General features: G+C 40.3%; 1 protein-coding gene across 2 annotated transcripts in view; it reads right to left on the bottom strand.

Moving 5' to 3' along the window:
* HIBCH (3-hydroxyisobutyryl-CoA hydrolase) overlaps positions 1-20,851 on the bottom strand; it is a 92,028-nt gene that overhangs the window by 68,349 nt on the left and 2,828 nt on the right. For both annotated transcript variants that reach the window (XM_082630753.1, XM_082630752.1), the window contains exons 2-4: positions 15,881-15,923; positions 2,132-2,272; positions 1,464-1,548 (exon numbers count right to left, since the gene is read on the bottom strand). In XM_082630753.1, the coding sequence (XP_082486879.1) occupies positions 1,464-1,548; positions 2,132-2,272; positions 15,881-15,923 (269 nt within the window). The remainder of the gene's footprint in view (positions 1-1,463; positions 1,549-2,131; positions 2,273-15,880; positions 15,924-20,851) is intronic.

Below are 20,851 nucleotides of genomic sequence, written 5' to 3'. Positions count from 1 at the left end.
CCGTGAGCCACAATTACTGAAGCCCGTGAGCCTAGAGCCTGTACTCTGCAACAAGGGAAGCCACCACAATGAGGAGCCCACGCACTGCAACGAAGAGTAGCCCCCCGCTCACCACAACTAGAGAAAGTCCGTGGGCAGCACTGAAGACCCAAGACAGCCAAAAATAAAATAAATGAATTACAAAAAAAATTTTATTTTTCAGAGTGCCCACTTACTGTCTTGGACTATGATGTTTAAAAGAAACTAAATTGCCTAGAATTGAAATCTGTTGCTTATACATGTGAACTAGAATAATTCTAGAATTTTTAACGGTATTTCCAAACAGCAATGTAAAGTTAGGCCTATATGCAAAAATAGCTCACAGTCAGAAGAAGCTAAAATCAATACATAAGGCTCTGCCCATCTGTAAACTGACAAGATTAAAAGCCCAGCTCTTGAGGAAAGATGAATTCCAGGCTGAAAAACAATGTTTTAAGAATATTTAAGTAGTGGGCAAAACAAATTCAAAAATGATTCCGTTAACCAGTCAGTCGAAGCAACTGAAAATTTTAAAGTGAAATTTTAAGACTCAGTTATTTTAAATTTAATAGATATTTGAAATTATGTCCTGAATCAAGCTTGTTTCTTCCTATTTCAAATGTAATGGTTTACATAAGATTATAAATATGGTAAATAGATCAACATGAACATTATCATCTTAACACAATACAAAAAATATAAAAAAATAAAACACAAAGAAAAAAACCATCCCAGGAACCTACCAATTCCATAAGAAATAAAACTCAAAATGTTTTCAGTATATATAAAATACTGACAACCAGTGGTAATAACATTTCTTCTCTCTTTTGTCTTTAACAGTTAAATATGTACAGATTGACCTAAATAACTAGAAAGATAAGGAGAATTAACCTTTTTATTTATCTCAGCATGTTAATTTAAACACAAAAAAATACTGATAATATAATAGGATAAATACTACAATTAAGTGCATTCTTGCTTTGGGATCATGAACAATGGGAAAGGACAAAGTCATGGAAATATGTGAGAGCATGTCATGTTTGGAGAATGGCAAGTCACTCAACATGGCCAGGCTGTCAGGCTTATGTGATAAACTGAATTGCTTAATAACAGCTATTCTAAAATAAAAAGCAGAATCACATACCATAACTGGACATTTTGTTCAGGATGATTCAGGGAAAGAGACAAGATACCTGAAGGGCACGTATGTAGTTAAAAAAAAAAAAAAAACAGCTGCTATTCTCATTTTTCTATTAACTACAAGAGGTAAGTCTTTAAATGTTTTCTTTTTCTAAGTTAACCACACTAAAAATGTATTAACTGTTTAACAAAAAACAATTCTAGAAAGTAAAGCAAGTTACAAAGTACCACAAAAATTTGCTAATACCTTATCAGTTTTATTGGGGGAAAAAAGCATTTAGATGAGAAGGGAAAGAAGTTTTTACCTCTGATATCACCTCCAGCACAGAAAGCCTTTCCACCAGCTCCCTTTATGATGATCAGGAAAGTTTCTGGATCTTGTTCCCACTTCTATCCAAATGTAAAAGAAGATGGTATAAGCATATCATAAATACAAACTCCTTAATGATATATCCATATGCACATAAACACATGTGTATATACAGACATATGTGGATATATACAAAGCATAGGCTTTATAAAACATATCCAGAAGAATGGATCCCAACTTCATTTTCTTTTCTGACATAAATTAGAGGCTATCCCAACAAAGTTGCTAGATGAGTGCATTTTATGATCCAAGTTTGATGATGGCAAATGAAATCTTTGCCACGACAACTCTGAGACCAAGGTGAAAAAATACGGGCCTAATATATCATCAGGTTGGAAAAATAAAATAAAGAGGGGCAGAACACAAGAAGAAACTTGGAGCCTTGTGAAAGTGGAAGAGGCTGTCTTCTGGGGCAATGAACTCCCTGTCAGTAGGGGTGCTCCAGGAAAACCACTTAGGAAAGTGCTGAGGACTCTAGAAGCCATGGGGCTTTGGCACTGATCCCAGACAGTCAAGTGATTCTATGGGAGAGAATATCAGAAATATTCTCTAAGGATATACTTTCAGAAGGATCCATATGATTGCTTTAAGAAAATTACAAACCTTTAGCTGTGGATAAATCTGCCGAATCATACTAAGATTCAGTGCATTTAGGAACTTTGGTCTGTTTAGTGTTATCACTCCTGCACAACCTTTTCTTTCCAATAGGACTTCTGCTGCTGCATCTGTGTGCTTAGACATTCTCTGTGTAAACAAAGAATAACTTTAGGATAAAACTCATTAAGTTTTTGTCACAAGTCAACATCAAAACATACATTAAATGCAAATCTTAAGGTTAATCTTAAGGTTAGCTAATCGAATGGATAACTCAGTACATCTGACAAAGTTTTCTAAAGTTATTTGGACTCTGTAGATAGACAATTCCAAAGCAAACTACATATACCTCTTAAATCTCTTAATTTTTATTTCTGAGTGAATTTAGTCAACTGATTTAAAATAGAACCCAGTCCATGGGACCTCCCTGGTGGCACAGTGGTTCAGAATCCATCTGCCAATGCAGGGGACATGGGTTCGATCCCTGGCCTGGGAAGATCCCGCATGCCACGGAGCAACTAAGCCCGTATGCCACAACTACTGAGCCTGTGTGCCACAATTCCTGAAGCCCGGGCGTGCCTATAACCCATGCTCTTCTACAAGTGAAGCCACCGCAATGAGAAGCCCGCACACCGCAACGAAGAGTAGGCCCCGCTCGCCACAACTAGAGAAGGCCCTTGCACAGCAACGAAGACCCAACACAGCCAAAAATTAATTAATTAATTAATTTAAAAATTTGTTCCTAAAAAAATAAAAATAAAATAGAGCCCAGTCCTAGAATTTCTTGGACTATGAAATACTCTTAAATCTTTATTACTGTATACCAAGCAATATGTTAGGTACTTGGAAATCAAAGATGAATAGAGAGGGCAAATAATTCTGACTACAGTAGTTACCAACAACTTGGGGGAAAAAAGGTGATATTTGAGCTAGGCCTTGATATATGCCAAGAAAAAGAGGGGTGAAAATCCTGGAGAGTAACACATTCTAAAACATGAACAGCGAATATTTGGAAATATTAAGATGTTAAACATGAGTGGAATAAAGGCTGACTGAGAAAATGAGTGATAGGAAAGTAGGCAGAACAAGTAGTTTAAGGCCAGATTATAGAATGAGCTTACGAAAGCATATACTTGTGAAGAAATTGTCTATACAGTTCTTAGGGCCTCATGCACCATGGTGAGTGAGGCAAGTGGCACATTTTGGAGTGGCTTATTTTGCTCCCCTTCAATACTCAGTGGTTCTACTTCCTTGATTAAACCCTTACTCATATGAAAAGTCAGATGATAGACTAAAAAGCTGTACTTTTCAGATACCTACATCATTCTAAATTTTAAAGTAAAACAGATTTCATATTATACAAACATGTTACACACAAGTATTCATAAACTTTCATCTCTCTCCATACTAAATTTCTTTTTTGCTTGAACCAAGTCAGATTTGCCAGCACCCCCCCCAAAAAAAAAACAAAAAAAGTTTCATGACTGTTTCCACTGAACAACTTTACATAAATTATCACCCAATATCAGAGACAATCCTTTAAATCTCTATTATTTGGTTTCAGCTCAGAGATGTTGAGAGCTGAAAAGATGCGTCTCCTGACCTTGTAACAAGAAAAAAAGGTGAACAGACTGAAAATTAGTGGCTTTGGTGAACTCAGTCAGAGACAGGAGGTCACAGGGCAAACAGCCCCGTAATAAAATCTGGAGAGACAGGTGCCTTCAGGGAGATGCAGGACCAGTATATTTGCTTAGCTCAGGCAGAAGCCCTAAGGAAGATTAACTAGAATTTTTAATGACTTGCTAGAGGTCAAGTGTGATAGTATGGAGCTCCCGGGGGTGGCGGGTGTCACAGTCACGGGGGGAGCTCCCATTCTTGCTGGCTTTTCCTCCTGGAACCCAAGCAGGTTCTCCCAGGGAAGACTGGAGAAAGCTCCCCCGTGTGGTGCTGGCTGGGGGAGGGAAACAGCAGGCACAACTAAATCCTTTCCCCTCATCTTCCACACAGAACAAAAGGCTAAATCTTCAAGGGAGAGAGAGCCTTCAAAGCTGGTAGCCCAGGGTTCTGGTGGAGGCCCACCACAGTGGGGAAATGGGATGGGGGCCTATAAAATAAGACCCTTAATCCCAAGGGAGAAGCACTTCAAAACCATAGCCTACTGACCTTAGTGTTTACCAATCACAGCTGGGTAAAAGGAACAGGGGACAAAGGAAAAGGGGGGAAAAAGGCAGCCCACCCCCAGAGAAGGGACAGGAACACTTAGGAGGGCCACACCCCTGGACTCTGGTTCACAGTGCCTTCCAAACATTAAGGACTAATGGGATACAACACCAAAAGCATGATCCACAATAGAAAACATTGATAAACTGAATTTCATCAAATTTAAAACTTCTGCTCTGCGAAAGATAAAGTGAACAAAAAGACAAACCAAAATTAGAAGAAAATACTTGCCTATCACATATCTGATAAAGAATTTGCATACAAAATATACAGCTGACCCTTGAACAACACGGATTTGAACTGGGCAGGTCCACTTACACTCAAATGTTTTTCAATCGTAAATACTATAGGACTACATGATCCCCAGCTGGTTGAACCCACAGGTGCAGAGAAGGAACCTCGGTTGTAGAGGCTGACTGTAAAATTATACTTGGATTTTTCGACTGCACAGAGAATCAGTGACCCTAGCCCCCACCTTGCTCAAAGGTCAACTGTATAAAAAACTCTTAAAACTCAATAAGAAAGCAAACAACCCGATATTAAAATGGGCAAAAAAAATCTGAAGAGCTTCAAGGAAAATATAGGGATGGCAAAAAAACACATGAAATGCTCAACATCATTTCTCATTAGGAAAATGCAAATTAAAACCACAATGAGCTACCACTACACACATATTAAAATGGCTAAAATCCAAAAACAGACAATAACGTGTTGCCAAGGATGCAGAACAATAGGAACACTTGTTCATTGTTGGTGGAATTGAAAAATGGTACAGCCACTATAGAAGATAATTTGGCAAACTTGTATAAAGTTACACATGGACTTACCATAAAACCCAGCTATCATAGCCCTAGATATTTACCCAAATGAATTAAAAACTTATGTTCACACAAAAACCTGTACACAAACAGGTGTAGCAGTTTTATTCTTACTCACTAAAACCTGAAGGCAACCAAGATGCTCTTCAACAGGGAAATGAATAAACAAACTGTGGTATATCCAAACAATGGAATACTATTCAGTGATAAGAAGGACTACGTTATCAGTTCATGCAACAACACAGATGAATCTTAAATGCGTTTTGCCAAGTGAAAGAATGCAGACGCAAAAGGCTATATATTGTGTGATTCCATTCATATGATGTTCTGTAGAAAACAAAACTATAGGGGCATAACACAGGTCAGTGATGGGGAGCGGGAGAAGTGACTGCCTACAGAGGGGAAGTACAGCAGAAGTTTTAGGGGGATGGGGCTGTTCTGCATGGACTTTGGGTGATGAATGCATGATTTATGCATCTGTCAAAACCCAAAGAAATGTACAGAGAGTGAACTTGAATGTATACAAACTATATTTATATTTTAAAAATCACCCAGTGTCAGGGGATTCCAACATGGAATGTAGACTGTGGCAAATAAATGTAACCAAACCACACACGTATGACAAGCACACTGAAGTGAGATCCTGAGGATGGTGGCAGGAAAGCTGACCTAAGTAACTTTAGAAAACAGTCATTTGACTGCAAGCTGTAAGGAAATATATAAAAAACCCTGTATGTCAACCTATGCTCTAGTTAGTAAATTTGTTCAAAACTGCTTTGCGTGTATACTGACGTTAAGCAAGTAATGGGGACTTCCCTGGTGGTCTAGTGGTTAAGAATCCGCCTGCCAATGCAGGGGCACAGGTTCGAGCCCTGGTCTGGGAAGATCCCACATGCTGCGGAGCAACTAAGCCTGTGCGCCACAACTACTGAGCCTGTGGTCTAGAGCCCACGAGCCACAGCTACTGATGCCCGCGTGCCACAACTACTGAAGCCTGTGCACCCTAGAGCCCACGCACCACAACTACTGAGCCCACGCTCCGCAACTACTTAAGCCCATGCCCTCTAGGGCCCACATGCCGCAACTACTGAGCCCGTGTGCTGCAACTACCGAAGCCCATGCACCTAGAACCCTGTGCTCCACAACGAGAAGCCACCACAATGAGAAGCCCATGCACCACAACAAAGAGTAGCCCCCACTCGCCGCAGCTAGAGAAAGCCCACGCGCAGCAATGAAGACCCAACACGGCCAAAAATAAATAATTTTTTTAAAAAAAGGTACATACTGTATTTTAAAAATTAAAAAACAAAAAAACAAGCAATGGAGGGTGGTGAGAACCAGGCTCTCACTGGTCAGGAGGAGAGTCAGAGACAAGCAAGAAGGGAAGGCTAGAATGAAGCCTGCCGTGTGGTACTGGATTAAAGTCAGAGACAGCAGTATGAACATGCTTTCTGAATATATATTAAGAGGTTATATATTAATATAACAGAGGATAAACACAGAAACACTTATTGCTATTTATGTATACATGGGACAGTAAACAGTATACAGCATATGTATTCTACTACAGATATATACGTTACTCTAGTTCTATCCCCAAGAGAAAACCCTGACACCCCAGTAGCAAGGGGCATTCCCAGACTCAGATCTTGATTTCTAAATGCAATTTTCCAATAAAGGCAACCAGAGCTCCTTGGAGAAATGGCTGATTCTAGAGCCAGAGAACATCTTCCAGTATCAGAAAGTAGCGAGGTGTTTTTAAAAAATTGAAAATTAAAAGGAAAAGGTCATATCAAAGGGACACAAGAAACCAAAATGAAGGAATTCCTAGTGGCCAAAGTTGAAACAATGTGAGTAACAGAATAAATAATGTGCTGTTAGATTATAACCCAAAGAATAAAATAAATATCCACGAGTCCACACTGATATATATAACTGAATAAATCAATGGGGGAGATGAGATGATCTTACCCACAAAAGAATTCAAAATAATTTATGTAGAAATCCCCCTTCCAGGAGGTAAAGCTTAGCGCCCTCACCGTCTGACTGTGGGCTGAACTTACTGACATGTTTCCAAAGAACAGAGTAGAAAAGAGGAAAATGGTAACTTTAGACAGGAGAAACCCAACAACCACCACCTTAACCACGTGATAAAGGTCAGCATCACCAGCTGTGTCATGAGGATGTCATGTACTCCCTAAGGCATATGTCAAAACCCACAGATACTCCCTGATATGTGATGAGAAGGGGCTTTTCCTTTGTGATATTCTCTCCAGAAACCTTTTAACTACAGGCTAGTCATCAAAAAAAAAAAAAGAAAAAAGAAAGAACAACAACAAAAAACAGACACAAGCCCAGATTAGAGGCTATTCTACAGGCTACTTGGCCAGTGTTCCTCCAAACTGCCACGGTCATGAAAAATAAGGAAAGACTGATAAACTGTCAGAGACCAGAAGAAACTAAGAAGACATGACAAAGAAATGCCATGTGGTATCCTGGATTGGATTTTGGAACAGAAAATTGATGGGAAAACTGGTGAAATCCAAAAAGTATAAAGTTAATACTAATATAGCAATGTTCTTAATTTTGACAAATGTAACATGATAACTGTGTTTCTTTGCTAGGGCTATCATAACAAAGTATCACAAACTACGTTTAGGCTTAAACAGAAAGTTATTGTCTCAGTTCTGGAAGCTAGAAGTCTGAGGTCAAGGTGTCAGCAGGACCACACTCTGTCTGAAGGCGCTAGGGGAGGGTTCTGTTCCAGGCCTCTCTCCTGGCTTCTGATAATTCCTTGGCTTGTTGCAGCATAACTCCAATATTCACACGGCATTCTCTGTGTATATATGTCTCCAAATTTTCCCTTTATATAAGGATAAATTATATTGAATTACCCCAGTAATTCCTACTTCAGCACGACCTCATCTTAACTAATTACATCTGCAATGAGCTGACTGGCTGTAGGGAGAAACCATCTACCATGGGTCCTGAGGCTTCCCTGCACTTTACTGCTGTGTATTTCATGGATCTAAGGGCCTGAATGCTCTTCACCTGGGTCATTTTTCAGGACTGTATTTGCCACGAGAAACACTGAAGAAAATGTAAAGTCTCCCCCCGGGACAGAGAGCAGGCTTGCTTACAGTGTGTTACAAACTGGCAGGTTCCCCAAATTCAGTACTGCTGTCCTGTAATGCAACCCACTGCATATGAACGCATTCATTTGGGCCTTCTGTCACCCCTGTGGGACTTGGGGAGCAAGGGAACCAATACAAACCTGAAGCTCAATGCTGCTAATTGGGTCACTAATAATGACGTCCTTTGTCTCTAACTCAAGAGTTGCGTATCTTTTGCCAGCATCCATAGAATAGTAACAAGCTAACTACTAACTTGTTATTGGGGTAAAATCCTATCCCAGACCCAACGTTGTCTAGCCAGACCAAAAGCCCTCCACTTGCCCCATTCCGACCATAGCCCTCACCCTCCCTTCAAAAGTAACAACTGTCTTGGTTTTTATGATAAACACAAAGTGTACATCCATAAACATCATCTACTCATTTTTTTAAAAATGGATATATCTTTCAAGTCTTTTAACATCTACAGGTTCTGCCTCCATTCCTTTCTTTTCTTCACAATTTGTTGAAAAAAACCAGGCCTTTTAACCTATAGAATTTCCTAGTACGGATTTTGCCGATTGCACACTCATGCTACCCACTTATTTTTAACAGCTGTTCATCCTTAGATATCAATTTAATCAGTCCCCTACTGATTAGCACTGGGTAATTTACAAATTTTGCTATTACAATGGATGCAGGAATATCTTTTAAGCATCGACTTTCCAGCACTTAGATGAAGTATTTTTGCAGGACATTTACAGAGGGTCACACTTTGAGCAAAGAATATTACAGAATCTTCTGTTAAAAGCCACTAGAGGGACTACCCCGGCGGTCCAGTGGTTAAGATGCCGCGCTTCCACTGCAAGGGGCGCGGCTTCCATCCCTGGTGGGGAACTAGGACCCCTCATGCCGCCCAGCACGGCCAAAAAAAAAAGCCACTAGAATGGTAAAATTAATGAACAAAGGATCTTTTTTCCCCCACCTGAAAAGTTCATGACCTTCTTAAAACCTGAAAACAACTATCGGTGCATTAATCAAAAACACTCACGCAAAAGAGCAGAAGGGAAAAAGATGAAGTCTGCAGTATTAGTGTCATTTATGTATGTTAATTAATTCTGCAGAAAAAAATCTCTTTTCCAAAAATATCACTAACTTTTAGTTAAAACCTAGAAAAGGCTTCTATGAAGAGAAATTTCTCATATTAGGAAAGATTACAGAGACTAGAGTCAGAAATGAACTTCTCATACAATCCAAATTTGGGGGTGGGGGGGTGGGATAGAAGGGGTAAGGAGAACAGCCATTCAATGGATATATGTGAAGGAAACTTGCTAAAATGCACGGACACCATCAACACACAGCCCTGTGCTGAATTGAATGCATGAAGTCTGCCAAAATAATATCCCTGAGACAAAAATAACTTAGAGGACTTCCCTGGTGGTGCAGTGGTTAAGAATCCACCTGCCAGTGCAGGGGACACGGGTTTGAGCCCTGATCTGGAAAGATCCCACATGCCACAGAGCAACTAAGCCCATGCGCCACAACTACTGAGCCTGCCCTCTAGACCCCATAAGCCACAACTACTGAGCCTGCCCTCTAGACCCCATGAGCCACAACTACTGAGCCTGCCCTCTAGACCCCATGAGCCACAACTACTGAGCCTGCGAGCCACAACTACTGAAGCCCACACACTCTAGGGCCCGTGTTCTGCAACAGAAGCCACCGCAATGAGAAGCCCACACACTGCAACGAAGAGTAGCCCCCGCTCACCGCAACTAGAGAAAGCCCACGCACAGCAAGGAAGACCCAACGCAGCCAAAAATAAATAAATTTTAAAAATAAATAAATAAAATAACTTAGAACATCCACTCTGCTGGAACATGGAACTATTCTGGCAAAATCCATAGTAGCAATATTTCCTAAAGTGTGCAAAGAGATGTTTATTGCAGCTATGTTGAAGGAGAAAATGGCCCATGGTCAAATAAGCTTGGGAAAAACTTAAACCAATATAAAGTTTAATTCCTATAAGACTTTTCAGTCTTTAATAGGCAAATACGCAATGTAAACTTTTAAAATACAATGAGCAGCATAGTTCTCACTTGATTAAAGAACTTTTTACTTTTCATGGAACAGCTATCTCTTGGGGCTTGTATTATTCAGGTTACATTTTGGAAAACACTGTCAGAGACTTCACAAACATTGAGAGAAATGAGCCTTTCCTTTGAGGAAAATCAAGTGCGTGACACATAGCAGGTATCCAAAAAATGTTTAATAAGCTGAATGAATAATCCTTCATTCTACTAATGCAGTCCTGAGTAACACAAGCCTAAGATAAGCTTCACACTGTGGATACCCAAATCCCAATCTCAAGCACATACCTTTCACTATATGCAACATTCTCTGCCACTGAACTAAGTTACAGCTGAAAGACATACCCAGGGAAATATCCTACCTTTTGCAGAATATGATTTATTTTGACATGTCATCCATTTCCAGCCAATATTAAAGAATGTCATTAAATTTAAATTATTATAACACAAATATGACACCAAAGCACAATACAAGTACGATTCATAGAATCAAAAAACATTTAATAAATGCTGATTACTCAAGCTTCACTCAATCCTTCCTGACTTCAAATTGGGTCAGTGAATTCCTCCATATGGAAATGGTTTATAGAGAGTCTCTCAAACTGTCCTTAGCTGTGCTCTAGCTCTCACCTTCTGTGATATCATCTACTTCCCATCTTCAATTATCACCTCTAAACAGCTGGCTCAAACCTGCATCTGTACCTTTACTTTTCCAGAGGTCCAGGTCCTTATTCCAAATGCCTGCTACAATTACAGGAGTACCTACGTGGCACCCCAAACTCAACTTGTTAAAAACCAAATTTACGGGCTTCCCTGGTGGCGCAGCGGTTGAGAATCTGCCGGCCAATACAGGGGACATGGGTTCGAGCCCTGGTCTGGGAGGATCCCACATGCCGTGGAGCAACTAGGCCCGTGAGCCACAACTACTGAGCCTGCGTGTCTGGAGCCTGTGCTCCGCAACAAGAGAGGCCGCGATAGTGAGAGGCCCGCGCACCGCGATGAAGAGTGGCCCCCGCTTGCCACAACTAGAGAAAGCCCTCGCACAGAAACGAAGACCCAACACAGCAAAAATAAATTAATTAATTACTAAACTCCTACCCCCAACATCTAAAAAAAAAAAAAAAAAAAACGAATTTACCAAGAAATTTCTCTCCAACAAATCTGTCTCTCCTCCTCTGTTCCCTATATCAGGTAATGGTATCACCATTTTCTCAGTCAACCAAGCACAAAATGTTGGTGTTGATTCCTAACTGTTCTCCTCCCCTCTCTGCCAACAACTTGAAGTAGTTACCAAATACCAGAGAAACTAGTTCTAAAATGATTCTATCCATTACTTTCTACTCTCACTGCCCTAGCCATACGGCATTATTATAATTTTCCTTTTTGGCAGATTTCCAGAATTTTTGCCAGATGGTCTATCCTTCACACTGTGTTCAGAGAAATTTTGCTAAAGCCCAATTCTAATCTTGTTAATGCCATTCAAAAATGTTCCATGACTCGCCATTAATTTCAAAAACATCCAACTTTACTTGACATGGCCTTCAAGTCTCTCCACGTCTGATCCCAGGTAAACTCTCCAGATCCACCACTGCACAGCACTCCTTACAATGGAGACTCAGAAAGCCGAGGGTAGCCTCCATGCTCCTATCTCACAGTTCTTGCCACAGGAATAAACATATTGCATAATAGAAAGAAAACAGATTTTGGAGTCAGATGGACTCAAACATTAGTTTTGCCACTCACTACTACACACCCTCAGACAAGCTGGTCTCAGAGCCTCAACTTCTGTGTTTACAAAATGGAGATAATAGAATCCCACTTAGTGCTACTATATGAACTCTCACTACTTCCCATCTCTACCTATTGAAACCCTAATCATGCTTCAAGGCCCAGATCAAATAAATGACGGTGCTCCAGTAAGCTTTCACTGGTTACAAAGTCGACATCAGTCAAGTTCTTTGCATATACAAAGCAAGCACTTAATGTATGTCTGTTCAAAAGGCATAGATTATAAATTGGTTGATACTGATTCTAGATCATCTGCACATACAGAATATGAACATGATTGCTGTCGTGAAATGACATGTGCAGTTTCAGTTCATGCAGTCCAACCAGTATACCTTCATACTGAAAAGAACTACTTTCTGATGGAAAAAATCTTCTCCATGTCCAGGTCAAAATTATATGGAAAAAATGAGCTTCTGCATATTAAATTAAATGCTGTGTAAGAGTTTTAAACATTATGGAAAAAAGAAAAAAATTTTTTTCTATGAATATTTTTGTTGTAAAAATATGTCCAAATCAGCCTATGAATATAAAGGAGACCTCATTAATAGGTCCTACTAGCTTGCATTAGCTTGACAAACTATCTGCAGAAATGCAGAACCTTTGCCTCCTTTCCAGGTTCAGGTCCATCTAATATCTTTGAAGGGTCACAAGGAATGTCACACTATTATTACAAGTCAGTCCTATCCATTTCTCACAACGCTGCCTACAGTTCCGCCATCAATGGCATATTCCCATCACTCCACTATGAAGTAAAAGAGGCTCTTGCTCTATTAGCTCTCTTAGAAGGGTCACAGGAGGAATTCTTGGGGTACAGCTTCTCGATCTCTGAAGCACATGTAAAAGCCAACATTGGGAGCTAGAACCATTCAGTCTTCAGGCCCTGATGAGAATCCAGTTTACCTTCCTTTCTTCAATGTGGTTTATGCCCCAGGTCACAGAGCCCCATGGAATCTGGACTGTCACGTCTTTCTATTCCACTTGTGCACATATCTAAATATGAATCTAAATATGAGCAGTAACATTGTTCTAAGTTCTTTTTCCAGGAAATTCCTCAGCTCCCATGTGTATCAGCTGGCTAAAATAAATAAGGGTAAGATAGTCCAGTTTTCATATGCCCATCTCCGTGTAGGCTGAACTGAGAAACACTACGCAATAGTTACTTAGTGTTCACTCTGCCACAGGCTGTAGAGTGCAGTAGGTAGTCTATGGAGCCAGATAACCTGGATTCAAATCCCATCTCCTGTTTACCAGATGTGTGACACTGGGGCATACTACTTAGCCTCTCTGTCCCTTAAATTCCGATCCATTAAATAGGGATAAGACCATAATCCCTTTACCCAAACCCCTTGGGTCGAGATGCATTTCAGAATTCAGAAAATTTTCTAGATTTCGGAAAGGTAACATAGTACTTATTATATAGTATATAAAACATCCTAAGTGGAGTCTGGTTCAGTACACTGTAACCAAATGCTTTACTACTTCTGCACCAAACCATGAGTATTAAACACTAGTTAGGATATGGACAAAAAGAGTTTCAAAAGTATGTTCAGATCATATTTTGCCATCAAATGCATTTACCACAAACTAACCCCAAACCAAACACAAACTTATGATTTTGAGGTTTCAGAATTGCAGATAAAGGACCTGTAGTATCTGCTCCGTAAGACTACGAGAATCAACTGAGCTAATACTCAGAATAGCACCTGGCATAATACCATAAGTGCTGTATCAGAGTGACTTGTCCTTTTTACATGCAAGGTACTTGTCAGGCTGCATGAGGGTGTCTTTTTTTTGACTATACAACTCTTTTATTGAAAGCACTTAACAGAAACACTGTTGAGAAATGCTGAACCAAGAAATTTCTGAATTATCGTATAATAACATATTCTATAATGATATCCAGGCCATTGTTCTAATCCTTTAGGGACCACGTTCACATCTCAGTATCAGACTTTAAGTCTACTGTCTCAGAAATTTGTCCAGGGAGTAAGAGATGCAGGTAAATGTTTACAAATTTTTTGTATTGTAGACTTGAATCCTAAAATATGTAAGAAGAGACACAGAGAGACTTATGCCATTACTGACATTATCACCATTTATGGGTAAAATACAATTTTTCTGACCATAGGAATGAAAACTTTTAGACTTTACGTTAATATTTTGCTCTGACATTACTGAAGTTGTTGAAATAAAAGTAAGTTGTTTGGCAAACTTATGGTTACCGGGGGGTAAGGGGGGGAGGGACAGATTGGGAGATTGGGATTAACACATATACACCACTATATATAAACTAGATAAGTAATAAGGACCTACTGCATAGATGAGGGTGTCTTAGTCTGTTCAGGCAGCTATAACAAAAATACCATAGACTGGGTATCTTATACAACATTTAATTCTCACAATTCTGGAGGCTGGGAAGTCAAGATCAAGACGTCTGCAGATTCAGTGTCTGGTTAAGTCCAATTTTCCAGTTCATAGATGGCTGTCTACTCGCTGCAACCTCCCTCAGAAGGCAGAAAAGGTGAGGGATCTCTCTGGTGTCTCTTTTTTTTTTAGAAGATGTTGGGGGTAGGAGTTTATTAATTAATTTATTTATTTTTGCTGTGTTGGGTCTTCGTTTCTGTGTGAGGGCTTTCTCTAGTTGTGGCAAGTGGGGGCCACTCTTCATCGCGGTGCGTGGGCCTCTCACTATCGCGGCCTCTCCCGTTGAGGAGCACAGGCTCCAGACGCGCAGGCTCAGTAGTTGTGGCTCACGGGCCTAGTCGCTCCGCGGCACGTGGGATCCTCCCAGACCAGGGCTCGAACCTGTGTCCCCTGCATTAGCAGGCAGACTCTCAACCACTGCACCACCAGGGAAGCCCCGGCTCTGGTGTCTCTTTTATAAAGGCACTGATCCCACTCATGAGAGCTCTGCCTTCCTGACCTAATCACCTCTTAAAGGCCCCACCTCCAAATATCAACACACTGGCAATTAGATTTCAACATATGAATTTCAGGGGGACACATTCAGTCTATAGCAAAGGTATAGAAAAATGAATAAAAATCGTTTCTTCCTTGCAGTGTGATAAACTAATACCATCTAAGCTTTGGAACGGTACTACTAGTACAATAGCAGCTAACATGTATAAAATGATTATTATATGCCAAGCACTACGCTAGATTTTTTAATGAATTATTTACTATTCATAAGCACTCTAAGATGGATACCATTATCCCCCTTTTTTTTTTTTTTTTTTTTTTTTGTGGTACGCGGGCCTCTCACTGTTGTGGCCCCTCCCGCTGCGGAGCACAGGCTCCGGACGCGAAGGCTCAGCGGCCATGGCTCACGGGCCCAGCCGCTCCACCGCACGTGGGATCCCCCCGGACCGGGGCACGAACCCGTGTCCCCTGCACCGGCAGGCGGACTCCCAACCACTGCGCCACCAGGGAAGCCCCCCCCATTTTTTATATGTCAAAAAAGGAGGCTGAAAGAGACCAAGTAATCTGCCCAAGATTAAGTAGCGGACCCATTATTTAAACCCAGGCATTCTGACTTGAAGATCCATCCTCTTATCCATAACCTTATGCCACCTCCAACAAGTTATATGAGTCAAGTTTTGACACTATAAAATTGGAAACCAAAGTGTGCCAAGATCAATGAAATCTGCCGGTATTTCTCTACTTCCCTAACAACAACATTTTAAATTGCACATTATAATCTAATAATGCCAGCAAAACGAAGTCCAAACTTACCAAATGCTGCAGTATGATATTAGTCCTTTTGGATGAATTAAACCTGAAACAAATGTAGAATACAATGAACACAGTAATGTGGGTAGCCATGTTTCAATGTATAAATACTACATTCCCTTTTGTTTGCTTTAGCTTCTTTGAAAAGTTATTAAAACAAAAAGTATTTTTTTTAAAGTTTAATTCTCATTCATTGTGGTAGGAACACAAAATGGTACAGACACTTTGAAAGAAAATTTGGCAGTTTCTTACAAAACTAAACATACTCTTTTACCGTATGACCCAGCAATTGCACTCCTTGGTATTTACCCAAAGTAGTTGAAAACTTATGTCCACCTACACATGAATGTTTATGGTAGCTTTATTCATAATAGCCAAAATGTGGAAGTAACCAAGAGGTCCTTCAATAGCTGAATGGATAAACAAACTGTGGTGTAAAATGTATCTATACAATGAAATATTACTCAGCAATAAAAAGAAATAAGCTATCTTTCCACAATAAAAAAAAAAGAGGAACCTTAAATGCACACTGCTAAGCAAAACAGTCCATCTGAAAAGGCTATATACTGTATGATTCCAACCACAGAACATTCAGAAAACTATGGAGACAGTAAAAAGATCAGTGGATATCACAGGTTTAGGGGCGGGAGGAAGAAAGGAAAGAACAAGTGGAGCACATGGGATATTTAGGGCAGTGAAACTAGTCTGTATGGTCATAATGGTAGAGACTTGTCATTATACATTTGTCAAAATTTTCTGCTAATTTTCTCTGTAAACCTAAAACTGCTTTTTTAAAAAGAGTTAAGGGCTTCCCTGGTGGCACAGTGGTTAAGAATCCACCTGCCAATGTAGGAGACATGGGTTCAAGCCCTGGTCCAGGAAGATCTCACATTCCGCAGAGCAACTAAGCCCGTGTGCCACAAAAACTGAGCCTGCGCTCTAGAACCTGTAAGCCACAACTACTGAAACCTGTGCACCTAGAGCCTGTGCTCCACAACAAGAGAAGCCACCGCAATGAGAAGCCCGCGCACCACAACGAAGAGTAGCCCCTGCTCACCTCAAGTAGAGAAAGCCCACGTGGAGCAACGAAGACCCAACGCAGCCAAAAATAAAATAAATTTATTTAAAAAAATAAAAATAAAAAAAGTTAAAGAAAACTGCTAATTTAAAAAAAGTTTGATAAGGATGCAACAGGCATTCTCAGACATTGCTGTGAGACATATAAATTGGTATTGCCTTTCCAGTAGGCAAGCTGGAAATACAGACCCACAACCTTTAAAATGATCATACCCACAGACCTAGTAATTTCACAGGCATTTGTATTAAGGAAACCTCAGACACCATCAAAGTTTGATTTACAAAGATGTCTGCAACAATTATTTACATAAGGAAAAAACTGGAAACAAAGTATCTAACAATATAGTAATATTTTTAAAACTGTCATCTCTACAAAACCATTACATAGCCAAGAAAAATATGTATTTAAAAATATTTAAATAGTAGTTATGACATAGAAAAACAGTCATGACAGAAGTTACGAAAAGAAAACTGGCGGGCTTCCCTGGTGGCACAGTGGTTGAGAGTCCGCCTGCCGATGCAGGGGACACAGGTTCGTGCCCCAGTCCGGGAAGATCCCACATACCGCGGAGCGGCTGGTCCCGTGAGCCATGGCCGCTGGGCCTGCGCGTCCGGAGCCTGTGCTCCCCAACGGGAGAGGCCACAACAGTGAGAGGCCCGCGTACCGCAAAAAAAAAAAAAAAAAGAAAACTGGCTACAAAACAAATACAATACAACTCTAAGTCTGTTATTTTAAAAGTGTTTGCTAGGCTAGGAATACAAAGCATAAGATACAACTTAGCAAAAGTGATCAATAATAACAGAAGTAAGAATGGTGGAGGGTGGGGGAAACTGGGAAGGGGCATGAGGAAACATGGAGTGTTGGAAGTTGTCTCTATCATGATGGTTACAGGACTGTTCACATATATAAAAGTTTGCTATAGACTTCAGAATATAGTACATTTAAGTACTTCGTGTATTGATACTTTCTAATTAAAAGTAAAAGCAAAGCAACATGGGGGAGGGTAGTGACTGGAGAGGGCATAAAGAGGGCTCCTGGATGCTGGTACTATCTTGTTTCTTGATCCAGGTGCCACTGAAATGAGTATGTTCATGAAAATCCATCAAATTGTCTTTGGGTCTTTTAAAAAGTCCCCCAAAAGTCATCGTTCTTGCCTTTGAGAAACTCAAAAGTTTAGTGAGAGAGATGCATATAAAAATACCATAATTAGGAAGATACAAGCATCTCCTGCTTTTCAAAAGTTCGCTTGGGCTTCCCTGGTGGTGCAGTGGTTGAGAGTCCGCCTGCCGATGCAGGGGACACGGGTTCGTGCCCCAGTCCAGGAAGATCCCATATGCCGCGGAGCGGCTGGGCCCGTGAGCCATGGCCGCTGAGTCTGTGCGTCTGGAGCCTGTGCTCCGCAACGGGAGAGGCCACAACAGTGAGAAGCCCGTGTACCGCAAAAAAAAAAAAAAAAGTTTGCTTTACACCACTTTGCTTTTTCCAAAGACCTACATTGGCACCTGTTTTCACTAATCCAAAGAAATCCAAAGAGGATTATCACTTTTATGAAAACAGGTGAAGAGCAAAAAGAGCGTTCAGTGTTTGTTCTGAAGCGAGATGTTATAGAGGCAGCATGCACCCCGAGCAGTGAGAGTGGCACCACTGAGCTCCTTCCGCAGGAACTGCATTCTGCCTCTCAGTACCAAGTGACCAAAGACTTGAACTGTGGGAGCCTCTGTGCTTTATCTCAATTTGTTTTGTACATCTATTAGCAAGATGTGTCATAAGATAACTGCTTCTTTACTTTACACCATTTTGGCTTATGCGAGGTTTCACAGAAATGCTCTACTTTCGGAAAGCAGGGGAAACCTGTACTGGGATACAAGAAGTGAGATTTAAGATATATGGAGAGGGCTTCCCTGGTGGCACAGTGGTTGAGAGTCCGCCTGCCGATGCACAGGACACGGGTTCGTGCCCCGATCCGGGAAGATCCCACATGCCACGGAGCGGCTAGGCCCGTGAGCCACGGCCGCTGAGCCTGAGCGCCCCAAGCCTGTGCTCCGCAACAGGAGAGGCCACAACACTGAGACGCCCGCGTACCGCAAAAAAAAAAAAAAAAAAAAAAGATATATGGAGAGGTCAAAGCTGAGATCAGTAGTAGCAGCAGCAGCCTGACAGGAGCTGTGCATATGCAAAGACACAGATACTATCTGATGGACTTGATAAATTGCCAATTTATTAATTTTTCAAGGATACCTTGAGATTATTTGAAGGGCAAAAGTTCAGCTGAGACATTAAGAAAAAGGGCAATATGACCATTGTTACCACTTGTAACCACATTCTAGTTGACTGAATTCATAAAAATATTTGTAATCTAACTTACTTTTCAGAATTTGTATTACTTTCATTTTCTATTACATTCAAATTGAATACTACTACAAAAAAAGAGGAAAATCACTAATTTAAGTCAGTCACACTTCACATTCCTGGACTAGCGTATTTTGAATTTGCCTTACCACAAGTAAAATATTCTTATCCTAAGCCAGTAATTCCACAACTAGTCAGCACAGTACAATCACTTGGGACTACTGTAAACATTCCAAAGCCCCAGTCACATCCAAGACCAATTATCAAACTCTGGAGATGGAACACAGACATAGATATTTTGTTTGAAGCTCCCCAAAAGATTCCAAAGTTCAGACAAGTTGTCATTAAAATCAATACTTTATAAAAATTAACCTGGGGGGCTTCCCTGGTGGTCCAGTGGTTAAGGCTTCGCCTTCCAAAGCAGCGGGTGTGGGTTCAATCCTTGGTCAGGGAGCTAAGATCCCACATGCTTCTCGGCCAAAAAACCAAAACATAAAACGGAAGCAATACTGTAACAAATTCAATAAAGACTTTAAAAATGGTCCACTTCAAAAAAAAAAATTAACCTGAAGTGACAGATCCTTATTTAGGGGTATTTTTAAAATAGAGATTTCATATAGACTTCTAAAATCTGAACTATACTTACCCTAAAGCACCACTTCTCAAATTTTTTTCAACTTAACTCAAAAAATTTCCAAAAAGAAAAATTAAGTATCAAAAAACTTAAGCACTAATTTCTTTAGATCCAGAATAACTTTGAATTCCTTAATGGCCAATACCCAAATGCCAGTTCAAGGCTAATGAGGATGCTGCCAGATTGGCAGGTTTTATTTAACAGTTTAAGTACCACCTGCAGCATAAAGAATAAACAAAGAGAAACACAAGGCCTGGCTTCAAGTCCCAGTTTTATATACGAGATAGAATTCTATTTCACTCAGAGAAAGTTAATGTAAACCTACCAAATGCAAGTTTGAACCACTGTGTATGGCATTTACAGGTCAAAAAAAAATCTCTGGACCAGTTACTATAAAGCAAAATAGAAAACAAACCTAAGTACAGCTAAGTTCCCTGCCAGATTCTATACAATCATATTACTTCTATATGTTCCAATTTATACTCAGCTATTATTTAAAATCTGGTATTAACTTTTATATCTCAGAAATGTATTTGCATGTTCAGAGTCTCCAAGTAATTCTGAATTTATGGTCTCTTTCCTTCCTTTTGACTCCCAAAGTGCCATCTGGTGGAAGGGAAGAGACATGCACATTCCAGCTACTACTAATTTACTAATTCACTTTATCAGGCTTATTTCCTTCAAGTGATGGTCAACTTGGCTGCTAGCAGCAGTTGTTCTGAAAGTGTGGTTCCTGGACCTACACAATCAGTTTACCTGGGAACCTGTCAGAAATGCAAATGCTTCGCCCCATTCCACACCTACTGAATCAGACACTGTGGAGTAAGGCTCCTAAATCTATTTTTAACAAACCCTCCAGGTGATCCTCATACATGCTAAAGTTAAAAACGACTGTCTTAGAAGGATGAGGACC

Source organism: Mesoplodon mirus (assembly GCF_964341445.2).
Source record: "Mesoplodon mirus genome assembly, chromosome: 8".
NCBI classification, from domain to species: domain Eukaryota; kingdom Metazoa; phylum Chordata; class Mammalia; order Artiodactyla; family Ziphiidae; genus Mesoplodon; species Mesoplodon mirus.
Note: the sequence above shows the minus strand (reverse complement) of the source record. Positions and strands in the feature narration are given on the sequence as shown.